The sequence below is a fragment of the Pelobates fuscus genome, chromosome 8 (assembly GCF_036172605.1).
Source record: "Pelobates fuscus isolate aPelFus1 chromosome 8, aPelFus1.pri, whole genome shotgun sequence".
Lineage (NCBI taxonomy): Eukaryota > Metazoa > Chordata > Amphibia > Anura > Pelobatidae > Pelobates > Pelobates fuscus.
This window is the reverse complement of record NC_086324.1, coordinates 15,394,698-15,413,256: the sequence shown is the minus strand read 5'-3', so window position 1 is coordinate 15,413,256 and position 18,559 is coordinate 15,394,698. Positions and strand designations below refer to the sequence as shown.

The 18,559-nt window shown below is 46.2% G+C and overlaps 1 protein-coding gene across 2 annotated transcripts in view; it reads left to right on the top strand.

Annotated features, from left to right (window-relative positions):
• The window catches only part of CFAP65 (cilia and flagella associated protein 65), a 67,822-nt gene that overhangs the window by 17,823 nt on the left and 31,440 nt on the right, over window positions 1-18,559 (top strand). For both annotated transcript variants that reach the window (XM_063429290.1, XM_063429292.1), the window contains exons 16-22: window positions 7,263-7,428; window positions 8,312-8,440; window positions 10,225-10,450; window positions 11,281-11,409; window positions 12,412-12,588; window positions 17,735-17,801; window positions 18,410-18,520. In XM_063429290.1, the coding sequence (XP_063285360.1) occupies window positions 7,263-7,428; window positions 8,312-8,440; window positions 10,225-10,450; window positions 11,281-11,409; window positions 12,412-12,588; window positions 17,735-17,801; window positions 18,410-18,520 (1,005 nt within the window). The remainder of the gene's footprint in view (window positions 1-7,262; window positions 7,429-8,311; window positions 8,441-10,224; window positions 10,451-11,280; window positions 11,410-12,411; window positions 12,589-17,734; window positions 17,802-18,409; window positions 18,521-18,559) is intronic.

Below are 18,559 nucleotides of genomic sequence, written 5' to 3'. Positions count from 1 at the left end.
GCCCACGAGGACCTTATGTATGGGTATGTATGTACCAATACTCTGGATGGGAAATGCTCCGGCAGGGAGCCCCCCCCCCAAGGCTGCATTATACGTGATCGGCATCATTGGGCTGGGTATGGGGGATACGTGGTCTTGTAGTCTCAGTGTTTTCCAACCATGTATGGTCTGTAGGATCAATCCGTCTTCATCAAGATGGATTGGTAATCTTCCTGGACTCCCCCATATCTTCGCCTCCATTGTGGGTCCGAGGAGGCCCCTATCCAGTTCCACCCATTGTTTAGTCCACTGGGCTAAATGCCAGTCCAGTATACGTTGCATGATCGCGGCCTGATGATATTTCTTAAAATCCGGCAACGCTAGTCCTCCACAAATTCTAGGTCGGCAGATGATGTCATGCCGGATCCTGGATCGTCCTCCTCGCCAGACGAAATGAATCACCGCTGTTTTTAGAGCGGAAAAAAAAGCAGACGGTAGTGCAAGAGGGATAGTCTGCATGAGGTATAGGATCCTCAGGAGAATATTCATTTTAACTACCACAATACGTCCGTGCCATGTTATGTGCGGATAGGACCATCTGGATAGGTCTGCGAGTACATTCTTCAGTAAGGGTGTGAAATTATGTCGATACACATCTCCCGGAGCAACGGTCACCCAGACATCTAAATATTTCATCTTATTGCGACACCAGTGGAACGCGAACTCCGATTCCAAGGACCGGAATTCCTCTGTGGGGAGTGTTAAGTTCAGGACCTCACATTTCGAGATGTTAAGTTTGAATCCGGATTTTTGTCCGAATCTTTCAAATTCTGAGAGGAGACACGGTAGCGTGATCCTTGGGTTACGCACAAAGAAGAGGAGATTGTCCGCATACGCAGCAACTTTATGTTGTGATCCTTGCCATTCGTATCCCTGTATATCCGGGTTCTGGCAGATAGCTTGTAGCAACGGCTCCAGGGTCAGTGCGAACAGCAATGGAGAGAGCGGGCATCCCTGTCGGGTTCCATTACCGATCGCGAAATCCCGGGTCGTGGCTCCATTAACCCACACAGATGCGCGTGGCCTGCTATATATGGCAGATATCCACGTGAGGAGTCTCTGACCGCATCCCTGCCGTCTTAGTGTCGCCAACATGTATGTCCAGTTGACCCGGTCGAATGCTTTTTCGGCATCAGTGGATAGTAGGAGAAAACGGGCCCCCATTTTCCTCGCATGGTGTTGGATAGAGAAAAGTCTAAGGGTGCTATCTCTAGCTTCTCGACCTGGGATGAAACCCGTCTGATCCGCGTGTATCAAGTCGGGGAGGAGATGTTTGAGTTGAGTAGCCAGGACTTTTGTGAACAGTTTAGCGTCAACATTTAACAGCGAAATCGGTCGGTAACTGCCGCATTGTAATGGATCCTTCCCCGGTTTAAGTAAGACAGTAATGGTGGCTGCCAGGGACTCCCTTCCCAAGTTCCCCCCTTCGCCTACCGCGTTGAGTGCCTTGGTGAGCCACGGTAACGGTGAGCCACGGTAACAATAAAACCCCGTAGAGTAACCATCTGGGCCAGGAGCCTTGCCGGTTTTAGACGTCTTAAGGGCCGCAGCTAATTCTTCCACAGTGATCGGGGCGTCCAACAATGATGCCGATTCTTGATTATTCGTAGTCACGATCGTGTCGGATAGGAAATCCTGTATCTTTGCGCTTTCTCTCGCAGCCTCAGTGGCCCCATGGAGCGTGTACAAATTATATAGGCGCTCATAGAAAGACCTAAACTCTTCCGCAATTTTCTGTGGGAATGGGGAGATCTCCCCCGAAGCCAAGCGTATCTTGCGTATTTGTCTATGAGGCAGAGGGCCTTTCAGTAGTCTGGCTAGGTACTTACCTCCTTTATTAGCATGTACATAGTAGAAGCCTTTCGTGCGTTGTACAGATCGGAGATGTCTTTTTAAAATGAGATCTTTAAGTTTCCGTCTTTGTTCCATTAATTCACCGTAAACCGCGTTCAGCTGAGAGCGTTTGTGTTGGCGTTCTAGCGTCGATATTGATTGATACAATTCAACCATTTCAAGCATGTATGCCTTCCTTTTCTGGGATGCGATGCGTATGAGTATGCCACGAATCACACTCTTGTGTGCTTCCCATATAGATATTGGGGAGGTCTCCGGGGAGTCATTGTCAAATATTGGTCTAACGCTTGTTGCGTCTGTTCCTTGATGGCCGGGTCTAGCAGTAGCGCTTCATTAAGTCTCCAGGTCCAGGACTGTGGTCTATACAGGGGCGAATCCAATTCTATCCTGACCGATCCATGATCCGACCAAGTGGCCGGTTCAATTTCGGCTCCGCATAAGTGGGTAAGGCCCTCCTGTGCAATGAGAATATAGTCTATGCAGGAGTAACGATTGTGGAGAGCAGAATAGTAAGTATAATCTTTCACCGTTGGGTGAAGTGTTCGCCAACAGTCCACCAACCGCAGGGCTTCCATCGACTGTCGAATGGATCTAATATGTTGTTGCGAAAGGCAGCTATGACCCAAAGAGGAATCCAGTGTCGGGTCCAGCGGGGCGTTAAAGTCGCCTCCTACCAATAGTATCCCATCCGTGAAGTCCTCTAGTTGGTGCATGACATTAAGGATGAATGGAGCCTGTCTCCTATTAGGCACATAGATATTCGCAATCGTATATATCTTATTGGCGATAACGCCTTTAAGGAAGAGGTATCTCAACTGCGAGTCCTGCTGTCGTTCCAGTTCTTTAAATTCCAGCTCTGCCGCTAGTAATATAGCTACTCCAGATTTATGGGCCGTGGGATGACTGCAGAAGTAATTATCAGGGTAATGTTTGTTCCGTAGTCTAGGAGACGATCCTTCCCTGAAGTGAGTCTCTTGGAGCATAGCTATTGCTACCCGTTTTTTCTTCAATTCTCGTAGCAGATGCGTTCTACGTTCAGGGATGTGGAGGCCTCTACAATTCTGTGTGATAATGTGGAAAGGCGCGCTTCGATAGGCCATCTCCACTACGTACAACGGCTACAGTGCACTATAGTCACAGGGACCGGTGAGCCCTCCGGTATGCCGCTACTTCAGGAAGATCCCCGCGTCAGGGGCAGAGGTAGGCCAAGACACGAGATGGGGGTGGAGGAGGTGGTAGAAGGAGATGAGGGAAAACGGGGAGGAAGAGAGAGGAAGGTGGGAGTTATAGCAAATGCTGCAAGGAGAGAGACCGGTGTCCGGTTTCCGGGCTCGGGGCCGGAAACATTTTACATTTTTAAAGTGTAAAATGTAAAAGGAGGCGTGCACCTATTTGTAGGTACCCTCCAGATACTCGCGCAGTAACCAGTATCCGCAGGGGCTCGGTCCGGGACCAGCCCAGGAATCGAGGGTCCCCACGGAGTGGCCACTAACTTCTCAGCGCGAGTATTTGTGTGAGAGAACGCGGCTCGAGCTCCACCCAAGTAAGGTATCAAGGGAGATGTATACGGGGCATTCCGCTCCGCCGTAACCCCTAAAGTGAAAGTTAAACGGAGATAAGCTATTAGCGCACAGTTTGCATTCACAGTAAAGGCACATAGGCATTTAACATCCAAAAAAGCAGTAATATACATTAATAAACATTGAACTCAAAACAGCTTTCTCCTATCCGGTGCATCACGTCATTCCCCAATTTCACCCCCAAACCAATGAGAGCTATCTAGTGTCCTCCAACCTCAATCCCCCCAGGCCAGTCCACGGTCACTGTGTGTAACCGAGTATCATCCCCCTCAAAGTAAATAATGTTATGACACCCAATCCCATAAACTCCCGGCCCATCACATAAACCACCGGTTTCCCGGTCCACCAACTATGTACAGGTTGCGCCATATGTGTGTTATAAACTGCAGTCTGGGTCCCGTCAGATCCTACGAAGGGGGGGGAGGGGGGCGCACGCACCAGTCGACCAGTCGAATCATAAATGTTGAGTGTGGTCATGGGCGTATATTGTCTGGGCATGGGGGGGCATAACTGAATATTTGTGTCGCATTTATGTCCAATCCATGGTAAACTTATGTGTATATGTAATTGTTGGTAGCGGGGCTTTAACTAAGTCGGGGAATAGCGTATCAGCCCGTCTAGGCATACCAGGAGGCAAGAATAGCTAGTTAATGTAGGGTAGCGGAGCTTCAGTAATGTATCACCCACGTGCTACCAACCATTGCTACCTAAGTACAGCTGTGTAGGAGGTCGGCCGCAGCGGTGGCCATAGGACAGCAAAAGACAGGGTACATCACTACACAACATCAATAATCAAAGAAGTATCCCTCCCTCCCACACCAGCCCCGCGTATCAGAGTTAGTATCTGTAGGTTCTTAGGGCCCAAGCCCAAGGACCCGCCAGCGAAGAAGCGTCCCCTTCACAGTATTTACGTATGTGGTGTCTGGTAGAGCGATGGCTACCCGGCAAAGATCTCGGTGTATAGCGCCCGCCACCCCCCCAGGCCCCCCACCACAAGGCCTTGGTTGCTCGCACCTCGTTGGGTATTCTTTAAGATAGAAAGTCGGGGAGTAAATGTGTTGAACCCGTGTCCCGTATGCCAACTTCGGATGTGCTTCAGCTCCCTGAGCATGTCCCCAAACCCAGTACCCCCCTCCCCAAGCCCCAAAACGTTAACCCAGTGTACCTGAGGGTGGACCGCTTGTCAAACCTGCTCATCTTGGGCATCGGAATGCAGAGGTGGGTTGCAGGCACTCAGTTGCAGTAGGCAATCCCATTAGGGTCAGCAGCGGCGGTAGAAGGCATCTGGCATCAACTTGGGATGGCTGGCACGGGGTGACATGTGGCGGCCGTGGACATGGGTGGACCAATGTCTCTATTCTTCCGGAGATGTCGGATCTCCGCGTCTTCCAAGGTGTGGAGCAGGGGGTGCCCTGATGTCCCGCTCCCTAGTCCCTCTCTGTGGTCTCGATTGCGGGCCTAGCGTCCCAAGTATCCAGTTGGGGACCGATGGCGAGGGGAGGCCCATTTCTCCCATGAACCGTGATACTTCCTCCGGCCACCTCATGGTGAGCCATCTGTTCTGATGTCTAGCCATCAGGGCAAAGGGGAATCCCCACTTGTAAGGTATATTGCGATCTCTCAAAATCGCCGTGATGGGGCGGAGGGCCCGTCTGGCCTCTAACGTCATGGGAGACAAGTCGTTGTAGAGGGAAACTTGTGCTCCTCTAAAGGGCCAAGTCTACCGTTCCCTGGCCTTCGCCATGATGGTGTTCTTAACTGGGAAGGAGTGTAGGCAGCATATTAAATCCTGCGGTCCATCTTCCGCAGATCGGGGCCGCAAGGCCCTGTGTGCCCTCTCAAACTCTATCTCTGGCGGCGGGGACGGTTGCAATAGTCAGCGGAATAGTTCCATAAGTATTTCGGCGGCATTTTCCGTTCCTTCCGTTTCTGAAACACCACAGATACATCTCCTGCCTCTATTGTCAACGTCTTCCAGGTGACGTCGTATGGAAAGCAGCATCTCACCTTGGCGTGCAACAGCCGTGTCAGTGGCTGCTATGCGGGTCGTGAGGGCCGCGTTTGCCTCCTCCATCGCGGTAATGCGGCCTGCGTGCGCAGTTAGGTCTGTGCGGATCCCCGCAATCTCCATTCGCATGGCTGTTGTGACAGCCTGGAGGTCACTTTTGGTCACCATAGAGGCAGTTAGATCCCGCAGAGTGCCTTCAATGCGGTCCAGTGCCGGTCCCCCCTGCCCCGAGGTGGAGGACGCCGCTATATTGGGACCGGCGGGGTCTCCGCTCAACCCCGGCTGTGGCTGCAGGAATCCGTCCAGTGGGCCCTGTGAGGGGTTCTTTGGGGTCTGGGAGTGCTCCGGGCGTTTAGTGGGCCCCATTAAAGTCGCGTTAATGTGCGGATTAGGCTGTATTGGGGGTCCGGCGGGGCGGAGCGGAGCTTTCTCCCTATGCGGCCATCCTGGTCAGAGCCGGAACCACGCCCCCTCACACCTCGAAATTATGATTGTCTAGACTTCTTCTCCTCACTATTTGCCAGTATGTCAATAACATACATTTATTAGATGATTCTGATTTGGGAGGTGAGCAGACCGTCAGTGATCATAATAAAAACCAGTGTCAGCAGCCTTTATTATCCTTTTCCCACAGATAATCCAACTGATCCAACTTGTGATATAATCCTAGCTAGGCCAAGGGGTACTTGAGAAGCAGTTACACGACAGACGTTAGGGGTATTGTATTGGATAGGAAATGTTAATATCAGGATCAGTGTTAGGCAGCATATGGTGACAGACAGTTTCAAAACCCCCTTGAGTTAACAACACACAGGGTCCTGTTTGGCAGGATGCGTGCCAGAGCCTCAAGCCGTTACAGGATGTTTAATCTGCACAATGAGCCTTTTGTGTCACACCTGATGAAAGGGGAACTCATCTGAAACATTGTGCTTCGTATATTGCTAATAACGGCAGCAACATGCTTAACTCTTTGAGTGCAGGTGGCGTGTTAATGCTCTGGATACAGCTTGCACTCAAATGCCATGCAGTTAGGTGAATTTTACGGGAGGTTTGTTATGTGCCTATTCAATGCAGTTTAGCTGTAGTTTTAGGATTGGGTTTATTCACTAAACTGGAGATTGTGGAGAACTGAGACAGGACCTTGAGAAGTATTTAAGACTCAATGTCACCGAGAACAGCATGGTGACTCTTAAGTCTCTGAATGCATTGGTGAAGGTAGCAAAGTGTCATAGGAGTTAGTTGGGGGGGGGGGGGGGGGTCTGCGTTTACCCTCACCTACTCTAAAATCTCTTCCAAGTGCTCATTGTAACCGCAATACCCCAGCTTGTATCAGCAGCACTCCCATTCAGACTGGTATATCAGTACGGTGTAATGTCCTATCCTTGAAAAGACTGTGTCATATCCTTATTCTGCCAAGGAGGACTGATTGACATTTGTATTGGCTCTATCACAGGGAGACCTCCAGAAAATGATTTCCTTCCATTGGTAAAATATGTTAGTTTTTATAGTTTTTAATTCATTATTTATATATTATATATATATTTATATATAATTCATTCATTATTTTGGAGCACAGGGTTTCAGCAAAATTAACAAGGGTACATCAGTATGACATGCCACTCACTGCAGTAACCGGCCCCACACAGCACACTGTGCCGTCTGTTTGTTAGTTTAAACTTTAATCATATGTTCCACTGAACGATCCGTGATGCATCAGCTCACCACATGCTACCCAGACAGACCTTTCCCCCAGGCTGACTTCAATTTATTTTTCTTCTCAGGTGCAGCATGAACAGGTGGATTTAGGGAACATTTTGGTTGGCAGTTTCCAGTCCTGTAATTTATTGCTGTCAAATGATGGAGATTGCACTCTGGATTATTCCCTGAGTGCTAAGCAGGTCATTTCAGGTGCATGTGACCCAGAAGAGTTCAACACTGATCCAGTCGGTAGGAAACTACTTGTGCCTCACTTAACATATTGTTTGTGAATTCCACAGACAGCTGCATTGAGTGCCAGATCTCACGAAGGGCACCGTAGAACACCAGCGAGCATAGCTCTTATCCTTGCATAGCTTTAATCCTTCCCATCAGAATTTAAACAGATCCTGTGCTTTGCATATCATCTAGAGCAACGTGCTTTTCCTTCTTGTGCTGATAGACATGAAAAGTGCTGCCCTATAGTATTAAGCATTCATAGAATGGCAATAATGAAATAATTAATCAGGAGAGTTTGTTGTCCCTCCTACATTTATCAAATTATTTCATTAGTGCATTCTTCAGGGCAGCACTTTTCATGTCTTGGCAGTTAGCATGCACAAATAACATATGTGCAGGAAAATATGTTGCTTCTTCCAATCATGATCCACTTCTTCTTAATATACTGGGTCAGGGCTAACTTCTTGCATTCCTACTGTGAGATATATTTCCCATGGTGGACAGCAAACTGAAAGGTTGTTCTTTAAAGGTTGGCTTCATGTGACATATAGCCCACAAGACGAGAGCTAGAGAACTAGCTAGCCATAACTGTACTTTACTAAGCAGCCCCACTGCAATTAGGCTAAGGGGCCACTTAACCCCTGCACATGTATCCAGAAACAAAACTAGTATATCAGAATAAAACAGAATGAAAGGCAACTTGGAAAAAACATACTTTACTGAGCAGCTTTGGAGTGAATCTGCCCATTTCTCAGTCAGATATTATCCATGCCCACTCATCTGGCCTGAGGGTACCAGGTCTGTAAATCCAGCCATGACCTCATGTTTTTACTTATCATGCCCTCTGAGCTCATTAGTGCAAGCACCTGATACATCCCTGTTTGTTTCATTAAAGCCCTGGAATTTGAGAACAATAGAGGGACTCTAACTGCGCGGACCAAGCTCGATATCCGGGTAACAGCTCGACCAGCCCGTAGGTTGCAATATACTTGGAACATCAGCTATCGAATTATTGCACCAAAAGGTAATGTAGAAAACATTTTTTTTTCTTTTTAGACCTAGTGCCAAAAAGGTACTACAGATTGAAAAATTTCAATCATCACAAAATTACCATTTACCCATATGTTTAAATATTCCTACCAATCTTAAAATGCAGAATACATGCTCGGAATTATCCTTTAGAACATTTTGAAAAGCTTATCCAAAACTATTGAATCAAGGCCACATATTTATTGCACCCTAATTCCTTATTCCTTGTACTCTAATACCTCCTTCCAGACATATTAACATTTTATTCATTGCACCCTAACCCCCTTATTCATTGCACCTATCCCATTATTCACTACACACTAGCACCTCATGATTTGACTTTCTTTTTATCCTTTCTTTGTCTCATAAAATACAACAAATTGACTCCTAAATTCCAAGACTTATATTTATGATAATATTTATTAAGATAATAACCCCATAGAACAAAGCAGTGTTTTATGATAAATTCTAGTTTATCACGAGAACCAACCCTACATTACATTGTTATATCATCATTTTATGTCAATTTCTAGTTTATAGGATATGTAGGGAACTGCACTCACTCCCATCAGTCTGAGCCAGGGTGCTTTGCTGTACCAGGAACCAAACACCAAATTCCAAAATATTGTAGAGAAGTAAAGGTCCAGGCACTCCTTGGTTAAAAAAAAATAGGCACTTTCATGGAACCACAGCAACGTTTCGACCGAAAAGGTCTTTATCAAGCTTATTTCTCTACAATTTCTAGTTTATGACGAGAACCATCTTTTGATACATACAGGAGCATCCTGAAGGGTCTAGCAAGCATTTAACAGAGCAGAAGATAAGAAATTCTAAATTAAACAGAATTTAAAGGAATACAGGAAGTGTAAACTTTAGATTACTCTTTACAGGAAGTGTTTAGGAAGGCTGTGCAAGTCGGATGCAGTGGGTGTGACTCAAGTTGCATAAACAAAGGGATTTAACTGCTAAATAGAAGCAGTGAATTGAACAGTAAGACTGTGGGTGTATGTTCTATACACCAAAACTGCTTCATTAAGCTAAAGTTGTTTTGGTGACTATAGTGTCCCTTTCATAAATAGCACTGTTGCTATCTGTTACAATTAACACTCACTTTATGGAAGAGATTTAACTGATTTTGAAAATGGCATAATATGCATAGTTTTATTATGTCTTAATGCCATGGATAAAAAAAAAAAGACATTTAAAGGGACACTATAGTCACCTGGACAACTTTAGCTTAATAAAGCAGTTTTGGTGTATAGAACATGCCCCTGCAGCCTCACTGCTCAATCCTCTGCCATTTAGGCATTAAATCCCTTTGTTTATGAACCCTAGTCACACCTCCCTGCATGTGACTTGCACAGCCTTCCATAAACACTTCCTGTAAAGAGAGCCCCATTTAGGCTTTTTCTTTATTGCAAGTTCTGTTTAATTAAGATTTTCTTATCCCCTGGTATGTTAATAGCTTGCTAGACCCTGCAAGAGCCTCCTGTATGTGATTAAAGTTCAATTTAGAGATTGTGATACAATTATTTAAGGTAAATTACATCTGTTTGAAAGTGAAACCAGTTTTTTCCCATGCAGGCTCTGTCTTCATAGCCAGGGGAGGTGTGACTAGGGCTGCATAAACAGAAACAAAGTGATTTAACTCCTAAATGACAGTGAATTGAGCAGTGAAATTGCAGGGGAATGATCTATACACTGAAACTGCTTTATTTAGCTAAAGTAATTTAGGTGACTATAGTGTTCCTTTAAAATCAAATTTCATCCTCTCCGTAGCATCGAATGCCACAAATCTATTCAATGAAGAACATTTTTTGTGCCGTGTGACTGCAAATGGAGTTTTGCCTATATTCTCCATCGTTGATGTGTGCCCGGCTGGCAGTGCCAGCTCTCTCAGTAAAACCCACCTATGGCGGCTGTTTTCATTGGAGAAACTGAATGCATATCTTGAAAGGGACCCAACGCCTGGAGAGCTAATATACAGGGTGCCGACCCGACACAGGTAATGTGGACTGTGAAGATGTACTTTGAACTAATATTACATTGTTGATGTAATATTTACGGAAATGCTTTTCTAATGATCACAATCTGTTAGGAAAACGTTTTTAAATGATTTATCTACAAAAATTGCCATAGACTTTAACGGTGACTTCTGTAGATAAATCAGTTGAAAACCTTTTTCTTCTAGATTGTTATAATTCTAAAATCTTATCCAAACATATTAGAAAACATACCAGAAATAAGAAACAAGTTGGTAGGAGTAAAGGCCTACTGAGTCCTATTCCTGGGCAATTCCCAGAATTCTCTTTAGCCCTCTAGTTTTGGGTAGGTTAAATTTCCCAGAAATGGCTTTCTGCCTAGCTGTAGCTTGATGCCAAAGGAATGGACAATCCTGATTTTGACGCTGCTGAAAAATACAATGTATGAATATGTTTCAATATTACATCTGAACTGACAGCAAACTAGTAAATTAATCAATATTAATGCTGGTAACATGAACTTTTGTGGTGCAATTCTATCTCACCTTCACATGTCTAAGAGTGAATGGGTTACTGCTACAAATTAATTTTGTCCTTTACAGGCATCATACATTTTGAAAATAATTGTGGTTCCTTTTCTTGTAATTACAGAGACATATGGAAAAACTGATTTAGAGATAAACTACTTTATAACTCCGATAGGGAATGTAGTGCACCTGCCACAAAACACTCTTTTTGTTTTGACATTAAGCAATATTTCATTGTCTCTTTAATAGAACCAGTCCTGTAATGAGGACTGGCCATGACAATTTAATTTCCTAAGATGATTATTTTTTGTCTTTTTTATGTCCAGCACGCGTAGATTTCCTCCGATAAGCACCCCAGTGCTAGTTGATTTCAACTTTGGGGCTGCTCCTGTGGGCTCCGAACCCTCTGTGACCTTTCTCTTGGTGGAGAACAAAGGTGTTCAACCTGTCCAGTGGTGAGTATGCAGGACCTGGAGCTGCCTGGTGTAAATGTATCACAGTGGCGGCATGGAGCATTCATTATAATTAGACCGACTCTTATCCACAGCCATAAAATATTATGTCTTACTTTAAAACATTCTTCTTAACTAAAAAAAGGCTTCATGTGTCTGTCTGAAATAGTTCCAGGTCTGACAGCAAGAGCTGGTCACATGATGAAGTCTATACACAAAACTAGTTCCCTAAACCATTTTATTCACTAATAGTTTGGCCTGAATACCTAAAATAGCTAACACGGAGCTTTCCCCCCGAATCAGACTATTTTGGTCTAAAATGACTAATTCCTTTTATACACGATTCCTGGTATATAAATTAACATAAAAGCTGGTTTGATGATAGTTGGTTATAAATGCAACTACTATCCTGTTAACCTGATCTAAGGTAAAATCTCGAGTCTCCCATAATAAGGAATTGAACACAGCAGGAACCCCACAGCTCAGAGCCTGAGATATTTGTTAAGCAGGTTCTGCTGATAACCTCATTTTCTTCCAGAGGGAAATAGGGAATTCGACTTTAAACATCCTAAGATATGATAGCTAGCTTTTACAAATTCCACGAGGATCATCTACCCGGGTGCTCTAGTACCAAGGATTGCTGTCACAGTAAACAAATTCAATTTAGGCCAAATTTGGAAATATTTTTCAAAAACCTGCGTTTAGGCTGACATTATCTAGTTTGTATGTCACCATGTTTTAGTAAATACACCCCTATAGAATGAGCTGATCTACGTATACACGCCTGACAGTTTTGCCGCCACAAGTTAGGGCTCGCGCTTACAATGGAGTCCATGCAGTTTACTAAATCAAGGCAAATGTCTGATTTTATGCTTACAAGCTAAATATTCTTTAATAAATGAAATATTAAACTCTATGTAGGATAGTACAGCATGAAACGCTGTGCATTGCTGTTCTATTACAATGCATTTAAAATAATAATATTTTTTTTATTTGATATGCCAGGGATTTCTTGTTTCCTTCGGATCAGCAGATCGAGCTTGAGCTTTGGGCCGAGGCCTGGGAATTTGACCAAAGTGAAATCCACCAACTGAAGATCCAACACAACAAGTTATTTACTGTTAGCCCCAAATCAGGGATTCTGAACCCTGGCCAGCAGAGTATGGTACAGTTAATGTACAGGTGTGTTAGATAGTACAGCTAATGTACACATGCATTATATAGTATAGCTAATGTGTAGGTGTGTTAGATAGTACAGAGAATGATAGAGCTAATGTACAGGTGTGTTAGATAGTACAGCTAATGTACACATGCCTTATATAGTATAGCTAATGTACAGGTGTGTTAGATAGTACAGAGTATGGTACAGCTAATGTACAGGTGTGTTAGATAGTACAGAGTATGGTACAGCTAATGTACAGGTGTGTTAGATAGTACAGCTAATGTACACATGCATTATATAGTATAGCTAATGTACAGGTGTGTTAGATAGTACAGAGTATGGTACAGCTAATGTACAGGTGTGTTAGATAGTACAGAGTATGGTACAGCTAATGTACAGGTGTGTTAGATAGTACAGCTAATGTACACATGCATTATATAGTATAGCTAATGTACAGGTGTGTTAGATAGTACAGAGTATGGTACAGCTAATGTACAGGTGTGTTAGATAGTACAGAGTATGGTACAGCTAATGTACAGGTGTGTTAGATAGTACAGCTAATGTACACATGCATTATATAGTATAGCTAATGTACAGGTGTGTTAGATAGTACAGAGTATGGTACAGCTAATGTACAGGTGTGTTAGATAGTACAGCTAATGTACACATGCATTATATAGTATAGCTAATGTACAGGCTAATGTATAGTACAGAGTATGGTACAGCTAATGTACAGGTGTGTTAGATAGTACAGAGTATGGTACAGCTAATGTACAGGTGTGTTAGATAGTACAGCTAACGTACACATGCATTATATAGTATAGCTAATGTATAGGTGTGTTATATAGTACAGAGTATGGTACAGCTAATATGCAGGTGTGTTAGATAATACAGAGTATGGTACAGCTAATGTACAGAGTATTGTACAGCTAATGTACAAGTGTGTTAGATAGTACAGAGTATGGTACAGCTAATGTACAGGTGTGTTAGATAGTACATAGTATGGTATATGGTACAGGTAATGTACAGGGTGAGTTACACAGTATAGAGTGTGGCATTATATATGGTACAGGTAATGTACAGGTGAGTCACACAGTGTAGAGTGTGGCATTATATATGGTACAGGCAGGGGCGGACTGAGAACCCTCAGGGCCCCCGGGCACAATAAATCAAGGGCCCCCTTACAGGCCCCACCCATACTCCGCAGCAAGCGCCACCCATGTCCCGCCTCCATCCACACCCTACACAATCTTTAGACACAAGAAACAAACGTGCAATAATCCCTTCGAGGCCCCAGTAGAGACTACAATTGAGGGCTAATGGGCCATGGAGGGGGGGTATTTCTAGCAGAGGCTATCTCAGTGTCCTTTAGAGAGTGTGTTAGAAAGAATCCCCTCCAGGCCCTATTAGAGACTACAATGGAGTCTAATAGGCTTGGAAGGGGGTCTTTCTAACAGAGGCCATCTCAGTGTCCCTGCTGGAAACAGTCGCCTCCAGGCCCCAGTAGAGACTACAATTGAGGGCTAATGGGCCATGGAGGGGGGGGAGCATTCTAGCAGAGGCTATCTCAGTGTCCTTTAGAGAGTGTGTTAGAAAGAATTTCCTCCAGGTCCCATTAGAGACTACAATGGAGTCTAATGGGGCCTGGAGGGGGGTCTCTCCAACACTCTGGTTCCTATTCACAATATAGCAACACAACATAGCTCGCTGATACCTAGGCCAAGTTAGCTCCTCTTACCTTAATTACTGTTGCTGGCTGGCAGTCTGTGGGCTTGCTGGAAGGCTGTGGGCTTACTGGCTACTGCCGGCAGGCTGTGGGCTTGCTGGCTACTGCCGGCAGGCTGTGGGATTGCTGGCTACTGCCGGCAGGCTGTGGGATTGCTGGCTACTGCCGGCAGGCTGTGGGCTTGCTGGCTACTGCCGGCAGGCTGTGGGATTGCTGGCTACTGCCGGCAGGCTGTGGGCTTGCTGGCTGCGGCCGGCAGGCTGTTGGCTTGCTGGCTGCGGCTGGCAGGCTGTTGGCTTGCTGGCTGTGGCTTGCTGGCTGCGGTTGGCAGGCTGTGGGCTTGCTGGCTGTAAGCCTAACTGGTGGCCTATGGGCTGGCTGGCCGGCCTCTGGGCTGGCTGGCTGGCTGGCCGGCCTGTGGGCTGGCAGGCTTGCTGGCTACTGGGGCACTTGTAGATTTATTTAAAGAAATAATCCATGCACAATAACCACTACTGCTCTGTGTAGTCGTTATGGTGCCAGGAGGGCCGGACCCCCTTTTCAGAGTAAGTAGTCAAACCGTTTAAGAACAGTTTGACAACTTACCTGGGGTCTGCTGGGATATGAGGCTGTAGTAGGCTATAGGTGCAGTGTGTGTGAAAGGTGCAGTGTGTGTGAGGGAGTGTAGTGTGTGAATGTGTAGGGTGTGTGGGGCAATGTGTGTATGAGGGGGCTGTGTATGTGTTTGGCAATGTTAGTATGGGGGGCTGTGTGTGTATGGGTGGGCAGTGTATGTGTGTGTGTGTGAGGCAATGTGTGTAAATGTGTATGGTGTGTGTGGGTGTATGGGGGGCAGTGTGTGAATGTGTATGGTGTGTGGGGGCAGTGTGTTTATGGGGCTAGAGTTCACTCTCACCACTGCGACCACCAGGAATCCCTGGTGGTCACAGTGTTGAGAGTGAACTCTAGCCCGTAGCTCCAGGGCTAGAGTTTACTCTCGCAAGAGCCGTAACGTTGCCGTGGTAACCGCGGCAACGATCTGTGCTCGCGCACGAAGGACCCAGAGGAGCTGCAGGCTGAGCTCCCGGGTCCTCTCTTCCTCCCTCCCCTGCCGGCTGCCCGCACGGTGCCTGCGGACGGGGGGGGGGGGGGGCAATTGCCCTCCTCTTACTCCCCCCCTCCCCCTCTTCTTACCCCCTTCTTACTCTCCCTCACTTCCTACTCTCACCTCTTCTTACCCCCCTCCCCCCTCTTCTTACTCCCCCTTCCTCTTTTTACTCCCCCCTCCCCCTCTTCTTACCCCCCTCTTCCTACTCCCCCTCACTCTCTTCTTACCCCCTTCTTACTCCTCCCTCTTCTTACTCCTCCCTCTTCTTACTCCCCCCTCTTCTTACTCAACTCCCCCTCTTCTTACTCCCCCCTTCCTCTCTTTACTCCCCCCTCCCCCTCTTCTTACCCCTTCTTACTCCCCCCTCTTCTTACCCCTTCTTACTCCCCCTCCCTCTCTTCTTACTCCCCCTCCCTCTCTTCTTACCCCCCCTTCCTCTCTCTTCTTACCCCTTCCTCTCTTCTCCTAACCCCTCCCTCTCTGTTCATTCCCCCCTCCCTCTCTGTTCATTCCCCCCCTCCCTCTCTGTTCATTCCCCCTCCCTCTCTGTTCATTCCCCCCCTCCCTCTCTGTTCATTCCCCCCTCCCTCTCTGTTCATCCCCCCCTTTCTGTTCATTCCCCCCCTCCCTCTCTGTTCATTCCCCCCTCCCTCTCTGTTCATTCCCCCCCCTCCCTCTCTGTTCATTCCCCCCCTCCCTCTTTGTTCATTCCCCCCCTCTGTTCATTCCCCCCCCCTCTCTGTTCATTCCCCCCTCCCTCTCTGTTCATTCCCCCCTCCCTCTCTGTTCATTCCCCCCTCCCTCTCTGTTCATCCCCCCCTCCCTCTCTGTTCATCCCCCCCTCCCTCTCTGTTCATTACCCCCCCTCTCTGTTCATCCCCCCCCTCCCTCTCTGTTCATCCCCGCCCTCCCTCTCTGTTCATTCCCCCCCTCTCTGTTCATTCCCCCCCCCTCTGTTCATCCCCCCCCTCCCTCTCTGTTCATTCCTCCCCCCCCTCTCTGTTCATTCCCCCCCCCCCCCTCCCTCTCTGTTCTTACCCACCCCCTCCCCTGTAGCGTAGCCGAGCGGCTCTGCGGTCCGCGGTGCCCGGCCGGAGTGATAGGAAGGTGCACACTGAGTGTGCACCTTCCTGTCAGTCCGGCCGGGTACAGGAAACAGAAACTCCTGTTCCGCGCGGTACAGGAGTTTCTGTTTCCTGTACCCGGTCGGACTGACAGGAAGGTGCACACTGAGCACCTTCCTATGACTCCGGCCGGGCACCGCGGACCGCAGAGCCGCTCGGCTACGCTACAGGGGAGGGGAGAAGCTGCAGCCGCCTGAGGCTCTTAAGAGAGCGCTCAGGCGGCTGCAGCATTTAAAGGGGCGGCCGGGCCCCCTGATGGCGTGCCCCCCTCTCGGCCAGGCCTTCGGACCATGTCCGAAGTGCCCGACCGGTCAGTCCGCCCCTGGGTACAGGTAATGTACAGGTGAGTCACACAGTGTAGAGTGTGGCTTTATATATGGTACAGGTAATGTACAGGTGAGTCACACAGTGTAGAGTGTGGCTTTATATATGGTACAGGTAATGTGCAGGTGAGTTACACTGTACAGAGTGTGGCTTTATATATGGTACAGGTAATGTACAGGTGAGTCACACAGTGTAGAGTGTGGCTTTATATATGGTACAGGTAATGTGCAGGTGAGTTACACTGTACAGAGTGTGGCTTTATATATGGTACAGGTAATGAATGTGTGTTTTATGGGATTGGTTCCCAACTCAACCGTCAAGGCACATCGAGATCCAAGATTTAGGTATTTCCCATTATTTTTATTGTGGGGTACGGACACAACCTGAATGGTTAGTATGCCTTTAAGACTGGATGGAACCTCTGATCTAGGACACAGAATAATCTACAGTGAAGATATTGCCAGGCTGCTGTCCAATGAATGCCAAGTGACTTCTACTGCTGGCACAGGCCAAGGCCATCTGTACTGGTTTCCTCATTCAGAGATGTACAGCCCTCCCATGAAGGAGAACCATTGTTAGTGATAGGTATCACATTTACCATTATAGCTCTTTGTTAGTGATTGCTCAGATGTAAAGAGGAACGGAGAGCTGAGAGACGAGGAGATGGACCCAGAGAGAGAACCTGGAGTTGCTTGCCTACAAATGGGATCATCTTATTCAAGATGGATGATGTTATAGATCATGTCCCTTTACTGTTTACTTCTAGTATTTATGAACCTTTGTATTCTTTTGATTCATAAATGTGCTTTTTTTTTTTTTTTAGTACGTAGTATTTTAGTTTTCTCAAAAGTAGAATATGCTGTTTGAATATTTATAACACATTTTTCTTTCCATGATCTGGACAGACATGATTTTGTTGGAACTGACCGTTTGCCAGTCCTGCTTAAAGTGTCACATGGCCGTGAGATTTTGGTACGTCGAATAATAGTTTAAAACAAAATTTATATTTGCTAAATTTGGGCATCATATTGTATAAAAAGACGATTTTCAGTCATCTTTAAAACATACACAAAAAAAAGACCACAAACAACAAAAACTCAACTGTCCCTGGACAAAACATATAATAGGAATAGCATAAAATTAAGCATTGCAGCAGGATGAAACGATGATAAAAACGGATGAAGGGATGATGACGCAAAGCAGCCAGTCTGGAAAGTAAAGAAAGGTCTGCTCCAACCAGTGTAATCACCAGTCACTTGGAATTGGAGCTAATCAGAATATTTATTATGAATTATTAATAAAAATGTAAAAACGTGGAGAGGAAAAGGTAAAATTCCTTAATAGAAATGTTCTCAAGTAAAAAGAGATGATGAACTTCTTTTACTAGCTCATCGTTAAAACCATGAAATGTACGCCCATCTTCCTAGTCTTGGCACGTTGATAAGCCATTCCATTAATAGAAAGTATTAGGTCAATGCTTGTCTAACTACAATCCCCAGGAATAGCAAAAGAGTGCCTGTTTGTCTCCGCTTGGATTACTTGCATTCCTGGTTTACAAAGCTCACTCTTTGTTCCTATAGCTGAATTTTATTGGAGTCACGGTGGAGAGGGAGCAACGGTTTGTACATTTCACCTCCACAAAACATCAGTTCACCCCAGTGGCCATCGGCACATCCAATCCCCCAAAACAGGTAATGTCAATGCGTTGCATTTACTAATAGTAGATGTGT